Raw genomic sequence first — 13,734 nt, forward strand, 5'->3', positions numbered from 1 at the left:
TCCTGGAGGCCAAGAGTAAGGCTGTGAGTGTATATGTTGGGGCCCAGCAGGGAAGGCCAGCATAGGACAAGTTCTGAGCTCTGACCTTGTCTGGCTTCCAGGAAAAGCAGCAGCACACCCACAATCTGAAGAAGTCCCCACTGCTCCTCCTCACCATGGTAGGCAGCATTGAACTCCTAGCATCCTGGAGCTGGAAGGGACATCCTGCATTGTTGTACCATAACTCCTTCCTCCACCTTTTAAGGAGAAGAAGGACATGAACAGAGGCCTGAAGAGGGGTAGAAGTCTCCTAGGCCTCCAGAGCCCTCCAGCAAGTGACAGCCTGGGTCCTGCCCAGCCCAGGGCCTGGTACTGCCTCCCTCTGGCCCAAGTTGGATCTGCTTTCCCAGTCCCTGAGTGTTTCCCAGCATCTTGGGTTGCTACCCTACCTTTCCTCAGAGCCCCTTCCTTGTTTCTCTGAGCATAAGCAGAGAAGGGGGGGAGGGGAAGGGACGGAGATATAGAGATAGAGATAGAGATAGAGATAGAGATAGAGATAGAGAGAGAGAGAGAGAGAGAGAGAAGCCCCAGTTAGGATGAGGCCAGAAGCAGAAAAGAGAAGGCTCTTGTCATTGCACTTCCCACTTGGTTATTTCCCCTGGGGCAAGAGTAGGGGAGAGCCTGAGAGCTACAGGCTAGAAGGGGCCTGCTGCAATCCACAGCAGCTAGTCTTGAGACCAAAATACTGCTGTGGGTGTCATTAGGAAAGAATGCAGAGGCGAGGGGGAACCTCTGAGCTGGAGAGGGCATTACTCCTCAACTCCATGCAGACAGGCCCTGCAAAGTGAAACCAGACCTCCATGGAATCTGTGCTGTAGAGAGGCTCTGAGGGAGGGAGGCTGTGTTTCTGCCACAGAAGTGCAGCCTCACCAGAGAACAGGAATCCCAGAAACTCACCCTTGGCTTCCTCAGATTCCCCAGAGAAAGGCCATGCCCCTGGTGACTCCTGTCATGGCAGCAGCTGCCAGGTGCTGACTGCCCTCCCCCTTGCCTGCATGGCTGCCCTACCTGCTTTCTGATACCTTCAGCTCCTGCTACGCAAAAAGGCCTGTACTGTCCACCCTGGCTACATGTAAATGCGCCTGAAGCCCACTGACCAGGCGAAGTTTTATAAGGTTTTTAAAGGTTCCATCTCTTACATCATACTGCCAGGATTTCAATCCTATCTTGGCAACTACCATCTGCGTTTCCATCGGAACAATTTGTAATCTCCCAGAGTATTTATTATCTCACCTTTAAAATGGCATTTCTTGGACTTAACTCCTTTCTAGCAGTTGTGAGCCAAGCAACATGTCCTCATAGGACCCTATGTCAGCAGTATCAAATCAAATCCATAAGAAGGGTTATTTCATAGCACCCACCCCAACCACACACAAAGAGCAGACCACATTCCTTTGGAACAAATGGTTGCCACCATGGCAGAACCACCTTCACTCTATTTCCTATTGAGTGCCCTTCCTCTCAAGGAAACCAAAATCAGTTACTGTCAGACAGAGACTTAGAGCCAATGCAGACACTGTTTTTATTCTTCCTTCCGTTCCTCATTCTAGTTCTCTATACCTCCCTTGTCTGACCCCCATGTTTACCAAATCCTCAACAAGGTTTAATTTATACCAGTTGGGGAGCTTTCAGGGGCAACTGTGTCTTCTATCAGCAGCACTAGAAAGTAATCCCACCCTACAAAGTCACACTGAGAGAGGAAAGATGGGGTACTGGCCTGGCAGGGACACTCCTGGCTGCCAAACCCAACAGAGGAAAGTAATTTTTTCATTTGTAGTTAGATCTCCTTGCTGAATTTATCATCCTATTCAGTACTAATGGCATACTTTAAATTAATATTTTGTAGTTAATGTACTGAATGATAAAATTTGGATTCAAAGAATTAGAGAGTGAATCTAATAGACAACATTTAACTCAGAAAAACAGAAGTTTCTATATTTGGGATAAAATTAAAATCATTTACATATATACACCCTTATGTATTTTTGCAGCATCATTTACAATAGCCAAACTATGGAAGCAGCCCAAGTGTCCATCAATAGATTAATGGATAAAGAAGACATGGTGTGTGTGTGTGTGTATTATTCAGCCATAAAAAAAATTAGTTCTTGCCATTTGCAACATGGATGGAACTAGAGAGTATTATGCTAAGTGAAACAAGCCAGTCAGAGAAAGACAAATATCACATGATTTAATTCATATGTAGAACTTAAGAAACAAATGAACAAAGAAAAAAACATGAGCCAAAAAACACACTCTTAACTATAGAGAATAAACAAGGGGAAGTGGGTGAAGGGATGGTTGAAATAGGTGAAAGAGATTAAGAGTATATTTATCTTGATGAGCACTGAGTAATAGAATTGTTGAATCACTATGTTGTACAGCTGAAAGTAATTTTACACTGAATGTTTACTAAATTAGTCTTTTTTAAATTAAAGTCTTTTAAATTAAAATGATTTATGTAAGTTTATTAACAGGGATGTGTGGAACAGATTTGGGGGTGTCAGGTGATTGCAATTAAAGTGGATTCAACCATGTGATATGGCATCCACAAAATCTATGATCTTAGGATGCATCTACAGATGTATAATGGCTATCCTAGAATTAAGGTGTGATAAGACCACTCCATTCTACACTAGGCAGAACAGTCAGTATTTTCAGAGGCATTTACAAATTCAGGAACGTGTAGGATGGTGAGAGACTGTGATAAAGTATACCATATCAGAAAGAACTGAAATAACTGGGGAGGTTAAGCCTAAATAAGAAAATCTTGGTGAGAATATAATTGCTTAAGGATTAAATGAGACAGCATATTGAAAATGCTTAGCACAATAGCTGGCATAAGTGCTCAATCGTTAATTTTTTTAAAAATTAAAAAACAAAAATTAGTATTATTAGCATTAGGTCATACTATTATTATTATTATTCTTATTATTACTATTTCTATTATTATAGTTAACGCTTATAGAGTGCTTTTTATGTACTGGCACCTTTCCAAGTCCTTTTAATATAGACTCATTTACTCATTTTACCAATCCCATGAGGTAGGTACTATCATGTATCCAATTTTGCAGATGAGGAAATTAATCCACAGAAAGTTCTAGTAGATTGCCCAGTGTGTCTCGCAGCTGGGAAGGGGAAAGAACTAGAATATTAACTCCGGCAGTGTCAGACTATCAAGGATAAAGGGCACTTTTGTTACTTTATTTTTGTTTCATACTACTCCAGAGGGCAGAACCAATACCAATATATGTAAACTACTGGGAGGCAGTTACCCGCTCAATAAAAGAAAAAAACTACTTTGGGAACACCTGGGTGGCTCAGTGGTTGAGCATATGCCTTTGGCTCAGGTTGTGAGCCTGGGGTCCTGGGATCAAGTCCCCCATCAAGCTCCTCACGGGGAGCCTGCTTCTCCCTCTATGTATGTCTCTGCCTCTCTTTGCCTCTCATGATCACATGATCACGCTGTGAACTGAAGGCAGATGCTCAACCACTGAGCTACCCAGGCGTTCCTAAAAAATACATGAAATTTTTAAAAAGAAAAAACTACTCTGAATGATTAAAACTGAATGAAATTTCAATGTTGTCTTTTAAGGTAGTGAGTTCTCTATCACAGGATGTAAGGGGGGAAGAAAGGATAGAAATGAAGAAACAAATAAAATGGGGTCCTCTCTTGGAAAGAAACTATACAAGTGATGAAGCCAACCTTTGGTAAAAAGAATAAAGATGGTATAGTGAAACTTGGATTTTAAAAGACACACTGAAAAACTGAAAAGTAAAACAGTTAAGGAAAAGACACAAAAGTGAACTAATATTTGTCTTGCTGCTATCTCAACACAAAGTAAATTAGCTGTTGGAGAAAAGTGATAGAAAGCTCTTAAAATAGGAAAATTCCCATATGAATTTCTGTTTGGAAACTTACTAGACAGCCTGGGTTTGAAAAAAAAAATCCCATAATCCTTACAGATCTGATAGCCACTAACCCTAAAAGTATAAAATACAGAGAGGACAGTTATAGTCTGCTCTCTGGAAGAAAAGACACCTGCATGAGAAAGTAGCATCCAGGCTGATATGAGTAGAGAAGATGCAGGCATGAGGTTGAAGATAATAAAACACCATTAGATCCAAACATACATACTTGTAATGACAATTGAGTATATTAATATGATTTTAATCCTGTTACTCAGTGTGTGGTCAACAGAATTAATGCATAGTTGGATATGAATATCTTCTGTACTGAATCTTTTGGGTACAGCCGTCCCAGGATCCAGGTATTTGCTGATTTAATGAATTAATATACACTTCCTTAACCAGCAACACCAAGAGGTGGCTGGTTAAGAATTTAGAGTACCAGAAAAATCTCTTTATTATGAATAACTACTGAAGAGCATATATATATACACAGAATACACATATGTATACATATATATGCTATATATGTGTGCATGTGTGTATACACACACACACATAATAATGTATATAGAGGTGCCTGGCTGCCTCAGTCAGTGGAGCATGTGACACTTGACCTTGAGATCATGAGTTCAAGCCTCATATGTGGTGCAGAGTTTACTTAATTTTTTAGAAAAATAGTGTGTATATATATACACACATATATAATAATGCCACACTCTCCACAAAAAAATGCTTCCATTACAGATAAGTTTTTAAATTATTTGTACTTAGATGGACAAATGTATAATTTGACTTACGAAAATCATGTTTTTAATTTACATACTTCACAAGCAAAGTTCTAGAACTGAATACTAATTTAGACTGGAGCCTCTATCTGTGATGCAAGTTTGGGGGGGCTCAAAAAAATCCTTAAAGTTGGGCAGCCCCGGTGGCTCAGCAGTTTAGCTCCGCCTCCAGCCCAGGGCCTGATCCTGGAGTCCCACGTCAGAGTCCTTGCATGGAGCCTACTTCTCCCTCTACCTGTGTCTCTGCCTATCTCATTAATAAACTGGAGGGTATTATGCTGAGTGAAATAAATAAAATCTTTTAAAAAAATCCTTAAAGTCATGGAAAAGTGAAAGCATATCATCCATAAAAGTGACAAGAGATGTAAATCATGTTCATAGAGCCTACATGGACACGATGGAGTTAGGGATGTGGATTAAAGCTGGGAAAGGTGGAATTCATTAGGGGAAAATAGTCAAATTTCAGTGCAGGATCTGGACTACAGGGGAAATATTGGACCTTGGTGGCTGACAACGGGAGAATATGGAATAAGGGAGAGAGGTGATATCAGAGTAAGCGGCAGAGAAGAAAAGGCAGTAACTCCCAAGACTGGATGCTGTCTCTGGTAACCAGGAAAAAGCAAATATAAACAAAGAGGTGAGTGACGATGCCTGATGTGTTACGAGCTAGGAAAATACTGGCAAGGCTGCAGCACGGCCGCCGGCGGTCAAAGTGGTAACTGGGGATCTGAGCTCGGCGGTGACGCGGGGCCCTCACGTGACCAGGAGCCTATGTCTGCCCAAGTCCCTCTCTCCTGGTCCTTTTTGCCTGTCCAGACACCGTCTGCCTACTGCCCTTTGGTCGAGGGGAAAAGCAGAAGGAAGTAAGTCCCCTCGGTCTTCTGAAATCGGTATGTGTCGGTGCTGCCCAGTAACCTCTGGGATCGGGATGGCAGAGAGTACCAGGCCTTTCCCTATATCCAGCCCCGCCCCGCCGCGCCCACATTTCGGTGCAGAAAATGGTGGTCTTGGGGTGAGGTGGAGAGATGAGGGGGGGGGGGCCTGGGAGACATAGATACCTAGAAACAGTTTCTAAGTAATCTTTGGCTTCCACTTGCCGCTTGGAAAAGAAATGACGAGCACTGCGGGGTGGTGGGGCACGGAGGACGAAGCTTAAGGTGGAGTATGGGGGAGGGGAAACAGAGGGGGCTGGCGTGGGAGCGGCGGCTAGTGTCCAGAAAGGGACGGTATGTCAGTCAGTCCTTCCCTCCTCCCCACTCCCCGCCCCCTACCCTGTCTTGGCGTCTGTCTGCAGGTCTGCAGGTCTGCAGGTCACAGGGGCGCGCCTGGAGAAGAGGGCGCCTAGAAAAAACCGCCAGGAGAGGTCCAGGTCGGGGAAGGGCTGGGCAGTGACCTGGGATGGGATACGTGGGAGGACGCTGATGGGAACCGAGTCGGCAGCACCGCCGGCGCGCCCCGCCCCTGCCACTGCGGGAGAGGCCTGTGGCAAGGCCTGCTGGGAAAATGGTGGGCTTTCGGAAAGGAGGGGGCGAGGGAGGCTGGGGGCTAGGGAGGCTGAGGGCAGGGTGGGACGCAGCGGGGTCTCCAGGGCCGGAGAGCCCCTCGACCAGCGTAGGGTGGGGGAACCTGGGCCTCGACTCGGGAAAAGGCAGGTATGAGAACCCGGGGCTGGGGTTTTGATGCAGCCGCCAAGTGTGTTGACTCGACTCTGCCTTCCTTGTCTTCTATGAATAACTGTAGATAAAGACCCCCTCAACATGGAAAAATCCTGCAAAGAAAATGAAGAACAGCCACAGAGCGCACCCAAGACTGATGAGGAGCGGCCTCCTGTGGAGCACTCTCCTGAAAAGCAGTCTCCGGAGGAACCGTCTTCCGAGGAGCAGTCGTCGGAGGAGGAGTTCTTTCCCGAGGAGCTCCTTCCCGAGCTCCTTCCCGAGATGCTCGTGTCCGAAGAGCGCCCTCCTCAGGAGCGCCTTTCTAGAAGGGACCTTTTTGAGGAGCGCCCTCCCATGGAGCAGCCTCCTTGTGGAGTGGGAAAACATAAGCTAGAAGAAGGAAGCTTTAAAGAGAGGCTGGCTCGCTCTCGCCCGCAATTTAGAGGGGACATACATGGCAGAAATTTAAGCAATGAGGAGATGATAAAGGTAGCAGAGGAGATGGAAGAAATGAAAAGAGTACGGAACAAACTGATGGTCATGCATTGGAAGGCAAGACGGAACCGTCCTTATCCTATTTAATGTATTCGGCTTTAATTCTGTTTTGCCTGATACAAGTATTGCCACCTGAACGTTGCATTTTCTCGTATACCTTTCCCCATCTCATTTTTAACTTTTCGTGTGGCTTTAGTTTAGGTATTTCACTTGTAACTGGCATAAAATTGGGTTTTCCCCACCCACAAGCTGCAAGTCTCCCTTTTTCAATCATGAGTCTCACCCATTTGCATGAAAAGATGTACATTATATATTGTGAAGTGAAAAAAACAATTTTCAAAAAGTATATGTTGCATCTCATTTTTGTAAAAAATGTATATTTATATATTAATATGCAAAGAAAAAAGTATATACTTAAATGGCTTAACAGTGGCTATCTGTGCGGTAATAGGTGTTTTGGTTTGTTTTTTCATTTTTGCTTCATCAGAACTAATTTTTAAAGACAAACATGTTACTTTCATTGCAAAAAATATAATGGGAAAAACATAAAAACCTGTCAATCAGCTTATAAAGACAATGTGGCACTTAATAAATACTTGTCAGAACTTTAAAGAAAAGTAAATCTCATGTTTGTTTTTAAGTAGGCTCCATGCCCAGGATGGAACCCAATGGGAGCTTGAACTCAAGACCCTGAAATCAAGATCTAAGCTAAGATCAAGAGCTACATGCTTAATGGACTGAGCCACCCAGATGCCCTAATTCCATGATTCTTTTAAATATCACGCAGAGAAACAAACTTGGTACTTCTATTTAATAGTCACTATTTTCCCATTTAAAGAGGAATAATGTTTGACTTAAAAGCTGCTGTGGAGGGGATCCCTGGGTGGCTCAGCGGTTTGGCGCCTGCCTTTGGCCCAGGGCGTGATCCTGGAGTCCCGGGATCGAGTCCCATGTCGGGCTCCCGGAGTGGAGCCTGCTTTTCCCTTCTCCTGTGTCTCTGCCTCTCTCTCTCTCTATGTCTATCATAAATAAATGAATAAATCTTAAAAAAAAAAAAAGCTGCTGTGGAGCCTAATAAAGTGAAGATCCTAGAGCTGCCTTGTTTCCCCCACTTGTACACATAGGACTCACAACCCCTATAGATACCTTTCAAATACAGGGGTTAGAACCCAAAGGAGGTTTCACTTAAACTCACAAATAATTGCTGTGAGATTCCAGGTGACTGCCACATTCTATTTCTATCCTGCTATTCTCTTCTCTTGGATACTGGCACATCTGCTGGGCACAGCAGCCCCTTCTTCTGGGTCCTGTTCTTACCATGCCCACTCCCCACAGCCAAGGTGCCTGGGTCCTCCAGTTGCAAAGCTTCACTGATTGCTCTGGAGTCCCTTCTGGACCAAAGCTGAACTGTGTCTCCTACAGATAAGTGGAGAATGCCTCTCCGTCAGTTTTAATATTATACTTACCCAGGTGCATATCATCCCAGTGCTGCTTAAACCTCAATGTCTTAAAGAATTCTTGGCAAAATAGTCCCCTTTTTCCTGAAGGCCTCATCTTTCCCCCACTGGATTCAAACATGAATTCACTGAGACCTGGGCTACAAGACAGATCTGTGGCCAGCTATAATGATGTATATTCAGGATTGGAACCTCCCAACCAATTTCAAAAAATGGCTATGGTTTTAGGTGCCTAATATTTGCCTTAGGGTGAATTCTCTCCCAAGGGTTTTCTGGCATATTTGCTCACCTTGTATAAATTAAAGAGGAAAGTCAGACTTAGATCAAGCTAGGACATTTCTCTTTACCCTGCCCCTCATCACCAAGAAACATTCAAAAGTACTTTATAAATCATGAAACTACTATATATGTATATACACATACATACATATGTATGTGTGTATCAGATATTATGGTTTCTAAAAATACACCTATAACACCTAAGATTTTGTTTTACTTATCCTATTAATTCTAGGAACATGGATAGTGATTAATGATTTTGGAAATTACGACCCAGTCATGAACTGTGAGTTTGTTTGATTGACTATGTAGCTTCAGTGTGTTTACCTCTCTAGAATGTATGATTTGCGATTTCAGAAGGATTACTGGGGGGAGGAATTGTTTCCCCAAATTCAACATTAAAATTATTTACAAATTCTCTATATCAGCATTTGTCTTATAAAAAATGCAAAGACCTGGGCTCTACCCCAAACCCATTAAATTTCCTTTTCTGTCAATTAGCACACAAGTTAGACATCCACTGCTATATGAAATATACTTCTGGTTTTAGTAAAAATAAATTGTGACATAGATCGAAGAAGATGCAGATGACTGTATCAGAATTTAAAAGAGTGAAAGGCTTGGGTCACCTGGCTGGCTCAGTCCGTAGAGCATGCAACTCTTGATCCTGGGCATTCTGAGTTCAACCTCTACACTGGGTGTAGAATTAACTTTTTTTAAAAAAGTGAAAGTCTGGGGTGCCTGGGTGGTTCAGTGATTGAGCGTCTGCCTTTGCCTCAGGTAGTGATCCTGGGGTCCTGGAATTGAGTTCCACATCGGGCTCCCCACAGGGAGCCTGCTTCTCCCTCTGCCTATGTCTCTGCCTCTCTCTCTGTGTCTCTCATGAATAAATAAATAAAATCTTTTTTAAAAAGTGAAAGTCTTGTCCAAGCACATTTTTTTTTAAATTTTTATTTATTTATGATAGTCACACAGAGAGAGAGAGAGAGGCAGAGACATAGGCAGAGGGAGAAGCAGGCTCCATGCACCGGGAGCCCAACGTGGGATTCGATCCCGGGTCTCCAGGATCACGCCCTAGGCCAAAGGCAGGCGCTAAACCGCTGCGCCACCCAGGGATCCCTCCAAGCACATTTATAAGAAACTAAAAACAATGTCATCCATTTTACTACATAAAATTTAGATTTCTTGCAGTGAAGCAAGACCGTACACAGAATAAAAAGCTAAGAGGATAATAAAAAAAGCAAGATACATTTTCCACGACTAATATTATGTACTGCTTTTCATTCCTTCCTTCCAGTTAGTAAAATGGATCAGAAATAAATTTAAAGTCTTTTAGTAATCATCTCACAAAATTGTAAGCCAGTCCTGTGCTCTTGACCTATAATTTTTTTAATTTCCACTGTATGATGCCATTTTGGGGGATCTCCATGTCTCCAGACCATTCTTCAAAGTCATGGCAGCCTGATGTCTGCTGGTCAGGCTAGCTTCCAGCTGGAGTGAGATAAATTTCCAGAGGCTCACTGTGCCAGTTTGACAAGATAGGAAGAATCCACTCCCCTGGTGCTCAGAGTGGTGGTGCTCAGGTAAGATATGGAAAGGCTCACCCAAGTCACACTCCTCTCCGGGGGGGGGGGGGGGGGCCTGATTTTGGTTTCTGCTCCAGCCTGCAGCAGGCACCAAACCCTCTGAGACTGATGGCCAGATTATCCTGGACACACTTACCTGGAGGCAACAACTGTCCCCATTGCAGGTCAGAGCACTTGCCTTTCCCTCCTTTTCTGTAGGGAGGAGAAAAAAGTCTCAAGGATTCCTAACTGGAAACATTGGTTGGGATAGTCTTTGAGTAGGCTGATGTCTGACCTGGGTCTGACCAGGTAGCTTGGGGCTGAAGCAGGAGCTGGCTCTTTTCTGAGTTTAATGAATTAGCTTTTCCACAAATGGAGTTAGACCTCAGCTCAGACAAGACCTCACCCATCCCTCTACTACCCACCTTGTGTAGACACCCCAAAGGGCTCAGATGTGCCCCAGCCTGTTTTGGTGATTCTGCAATGAACATTGCTCTGTGCATGCAGTGCCTCTGATGTATGTGTCAGCCCAGACCCAGAGTCAGAGGAGACTCCAGGTAAAGGGAACTTGCAAAGACATGTGGTCCAACAACTTAGGAGAAAAGGGGTTTCACCTCCTGTGTGAACATCTCTATGCATTGTAGGCTCTGTCCATGATTTGGGGGCCAGGGGCCTTGGTGGTATATGGCCAGCAGCCTCCACAGCCTGGTTCTCTGGGGTTCTTACCACTTCCTGCTCACACAGAAGGCTGGTATTCCCATCACATGTCTAAGAAGCAGCTTGCCTCGTCAATGCCAGAGCAAAAAGCATTTGGGGTCCCAGACCCTGAAGAAAGCCCTCTTTTAACCAGAATGATCTGGCTTTTAGGTGACAGTGCTTGAGAGTGAGAGCCACTCAGTATGAGGTAGCATACCTGAGAGATCAGGTTCTGGCTCCTTATAAAATACCCTGAGATTCCGTCCTCTCCCATTCAGAAATACTAACCCAAACTCAATTATTTTCATGAATAAATAATAAAATTATACAGATAAATAAGAGATACATCATGTGTTCTAATTCAGATTTGTCTGAATCAGATTTTGGGTTCTCCCCACTCTACACACTCCAATTTATTTATTTAACTAATTAATTAAAAGTAAGCTCTATACCCAACCTGGGGCTCAACCTCACAATTCTGGGGTCAAGAATCATATGCTCCCAAACTGAGCCAGCTAGGCATCCCACATTGCCTCCAATTTAGATTGTAGATTTTTGGGTCTTAGGGAATAATTGATTTAGACTCATGAAGTATTATGTCCTTGTTGGTTTGTGCATTTGAGTGAGTTTTTACATATTTTTCTCCAGACAGAGATGTCTGATAGGCAGTTCAATTTAAGCATCTAGAGTTGGGAAAAGAGATTGGCATGAAAATGTGTATTGTGGCTGGTGGTATCTGACATGTGGGAAGGACCCTTTGAATACTTATTGAATTAAATGAATGAAGAATCCAATTGTATACCCTTCTACCCTTTTCTATGAATATGTATTTTTCAAACAAAAGTGGGACTGTACTAAATGTACTGATTCATAACCTATGTGTAAAAAAATAAGTTTTTCTTTAAACTTGTTTACCAAGACAATAGTGGTTTTTAAATAGTGTTTAGAAAATAAAAAATATTGGAGACAGGGCAATACGGCAGAGGAGTCCCCAAGTCATCCGTCCCCATCAACTTACCTAGATAACTTTCAAATCATCCTGAAAACCTATGAATTTGACTGAGATTTAAAGAGAGAACAGCTGGAATGCTACAGAGAGGAGTTTTTGCTTCTAACAAGATGAGGAAACTGGAGTACAAAGAAGTTGTTTCAGCTGCTGAAAATAAAAAGCTAGTAACTTAAAAAAAAGAAAATAAAAATACATAAATACATAAATAAATACATAAATAGTATTTAGAAACTAGAAGTAAGCACGCCATCTGGTGACCAGAGCCAGAACTATGATTTGAACACAGCTAACAAAGGAAAGTAGTGAAACTACGGGAGGGTGGGGGAAGAAGACGACTTGATACTGGGGAGAATACCTCAACCCTGACTCACACTGGACTGACACAGTATCAATCTCTTCTTGGGGGTTGAGACAGCACAAGAAGCGAAGTATACTTAGAGGATTTTTCCCTGTCTAAAGTCAAGATAAGTATGTGTGTGCCCATGTGTGTATGTTTAAACTGAAAGGTCTTATACTATTTTGAATTTTTTCTGATTGTGGAAGTTATGTTTCTACCAGAAAAATCAGCATATGTATGAAGGTATAAAACATTTAAATTACCTATAGTTCCTCTACCTAGAGAAGATAATTGTTAATATTGACATGTATGTGCTTAGCATTGTGTGTATATCTCCTTTTATGTTAATAAAGTATATATTCAAATACTTTTGTGTGTTATTTATATATTTGTAGTTATATCTTATAGCATATATTTTATTTATTCTTATTTATTATTTATTTTTCTTAGCACATATGCCATGACATTCATCTATATGGGTATTCCATCAACCATACCCCTTGATGGTGATGTCTATAGTGAAGATAAACTTGTTCTCTTTGATCTCAGAAGCCTGTCTTTTTTTTTTTAATTTTTTATTTATTTATGATAGGCACACAGTGAGAGAGAGAGAGAGAGAGGCAGAGACACAGGCAGAGGGAGAAGCAGGCTCCATGCACCGGAAGCCCGACGTGGGATTCGATTCCGGGTCTCCAGGATCGCGCCCTGGGCCAAAGGCAGGCGCCAAACCGCTGCGCCACCCAGGGATCCCTCAGAAGCCTATGTCTGAAGGCCACATGAATGGACAGATCCCCCAAAGAACATAAGATTGAGGAAAGAACACCAGCTTTGTTTGGAGTTGGGGAAAGAAATTCAAAATGATCAAGAAACTACTTTGGGCCGAGTACTTTATATTTGGGATCTTCTTTAATCATTACAACTCATTGAGGAAGGCATTATTACTTTAGTATATATCCTTAGTATATATGAGGAAACTGAAGCTAAAAAAAAATCTGGGTTTCTTGTACAGTATCACACAGCCAGTAAGTGGAGGAATCTGGATTTGAACTCAAATTTGTCTGACTCCTAAGTCAGAACTCTTAACCATTATGTATTATTTCTAAAATTTCATACCTTCTTTCTTATTGTTGAGTATAAGGATATTCATCTTTGGAGTTCAGAGAAGTTGGGAACACTCTCCCACCCTCACGCCCCACTCTTGTTGAGCTTGAATTTTTTGCTACAAGCATGCTTTTTAAAAAAAAATTGAGGTTTTTTGTTTTGTTTTGTTTTGTTTTTAGTAATCTCTACACACATGTGGGGCTGGAACTCACGACCCCAAAATCCAGAGTTGCATGCTCTTCCAACTGAGCCAGCCAGCTGCCCCTACAAGCATGCTTTTGCAACTAAAAAATAATAATAAGGAATTATGTCTTTCAAAATCTTTTAAGAAAAATCTCAAATAATATTAAATGGCACAAAAGAAATTGGGATGAAATATTTAAAACATATTACAGATTTAGAGA

At 42.4% G+C, this 13,734-nt stretch overlaps 1 protein-coding gene across 10 annotated transcripts; it reads left to right on the forward strand.

The window, feature by feature from the left end:
* The first annotated feature begins 5,447 nt into the window (after positions 1-5,447).
* On the forward strand, positions 5,448-7,508 carry TCEAL1 (transcription elongation factor A like 1). Of its 10 annotated transcripts, none has more exons than XM_049107116.1 (3): positions 5,448-5,626; positions 6,039-6,242; positions 6,477-7,508. In XM_049107116.1, the coding sequence occupies exons 2-3, from the start codon at positions 6,158-6,160 to the stop codon at positions 6,971-6,973; spliced, it is 582 nt and encodes a 193-aa protein (XP_048963073.1). In that variant the 5' UTR covers positions 5,448-5,626; positions 6,039-6,157; the 3' UTR covers positions 6,974-7,508. The 10 variants fall into 10 exon arrangements, with proteins under 10 accessions (XP_048963073.1, XP_048963071.1, XP_025287376.1 ...); XM_049107114.1 differs by having other exon boundaries at positions 5,458-5,599; positions 6,031-6,242; XM_049107115.1 differs by having other exon boundaries at positions 5,470-5,626; positions 6,031-6,242.
* Positions 7,509-13,734: the final 6,226 nt, after the last annotated feature.

Source organism: Canis lupus, chromosome X (genome assembly GCF_003254725.2).
Source record: "Canis lupus dingo isolate Sandy chromosome X, ASM325472v2, whole genome shotgun sequence".
In the NCBI taxonomy this organism is placed as follows: Eukaryota; Metazoa; Chordata; class Mammalia; order Carnivora; family Canidae; genus Canis; species Canis lupus.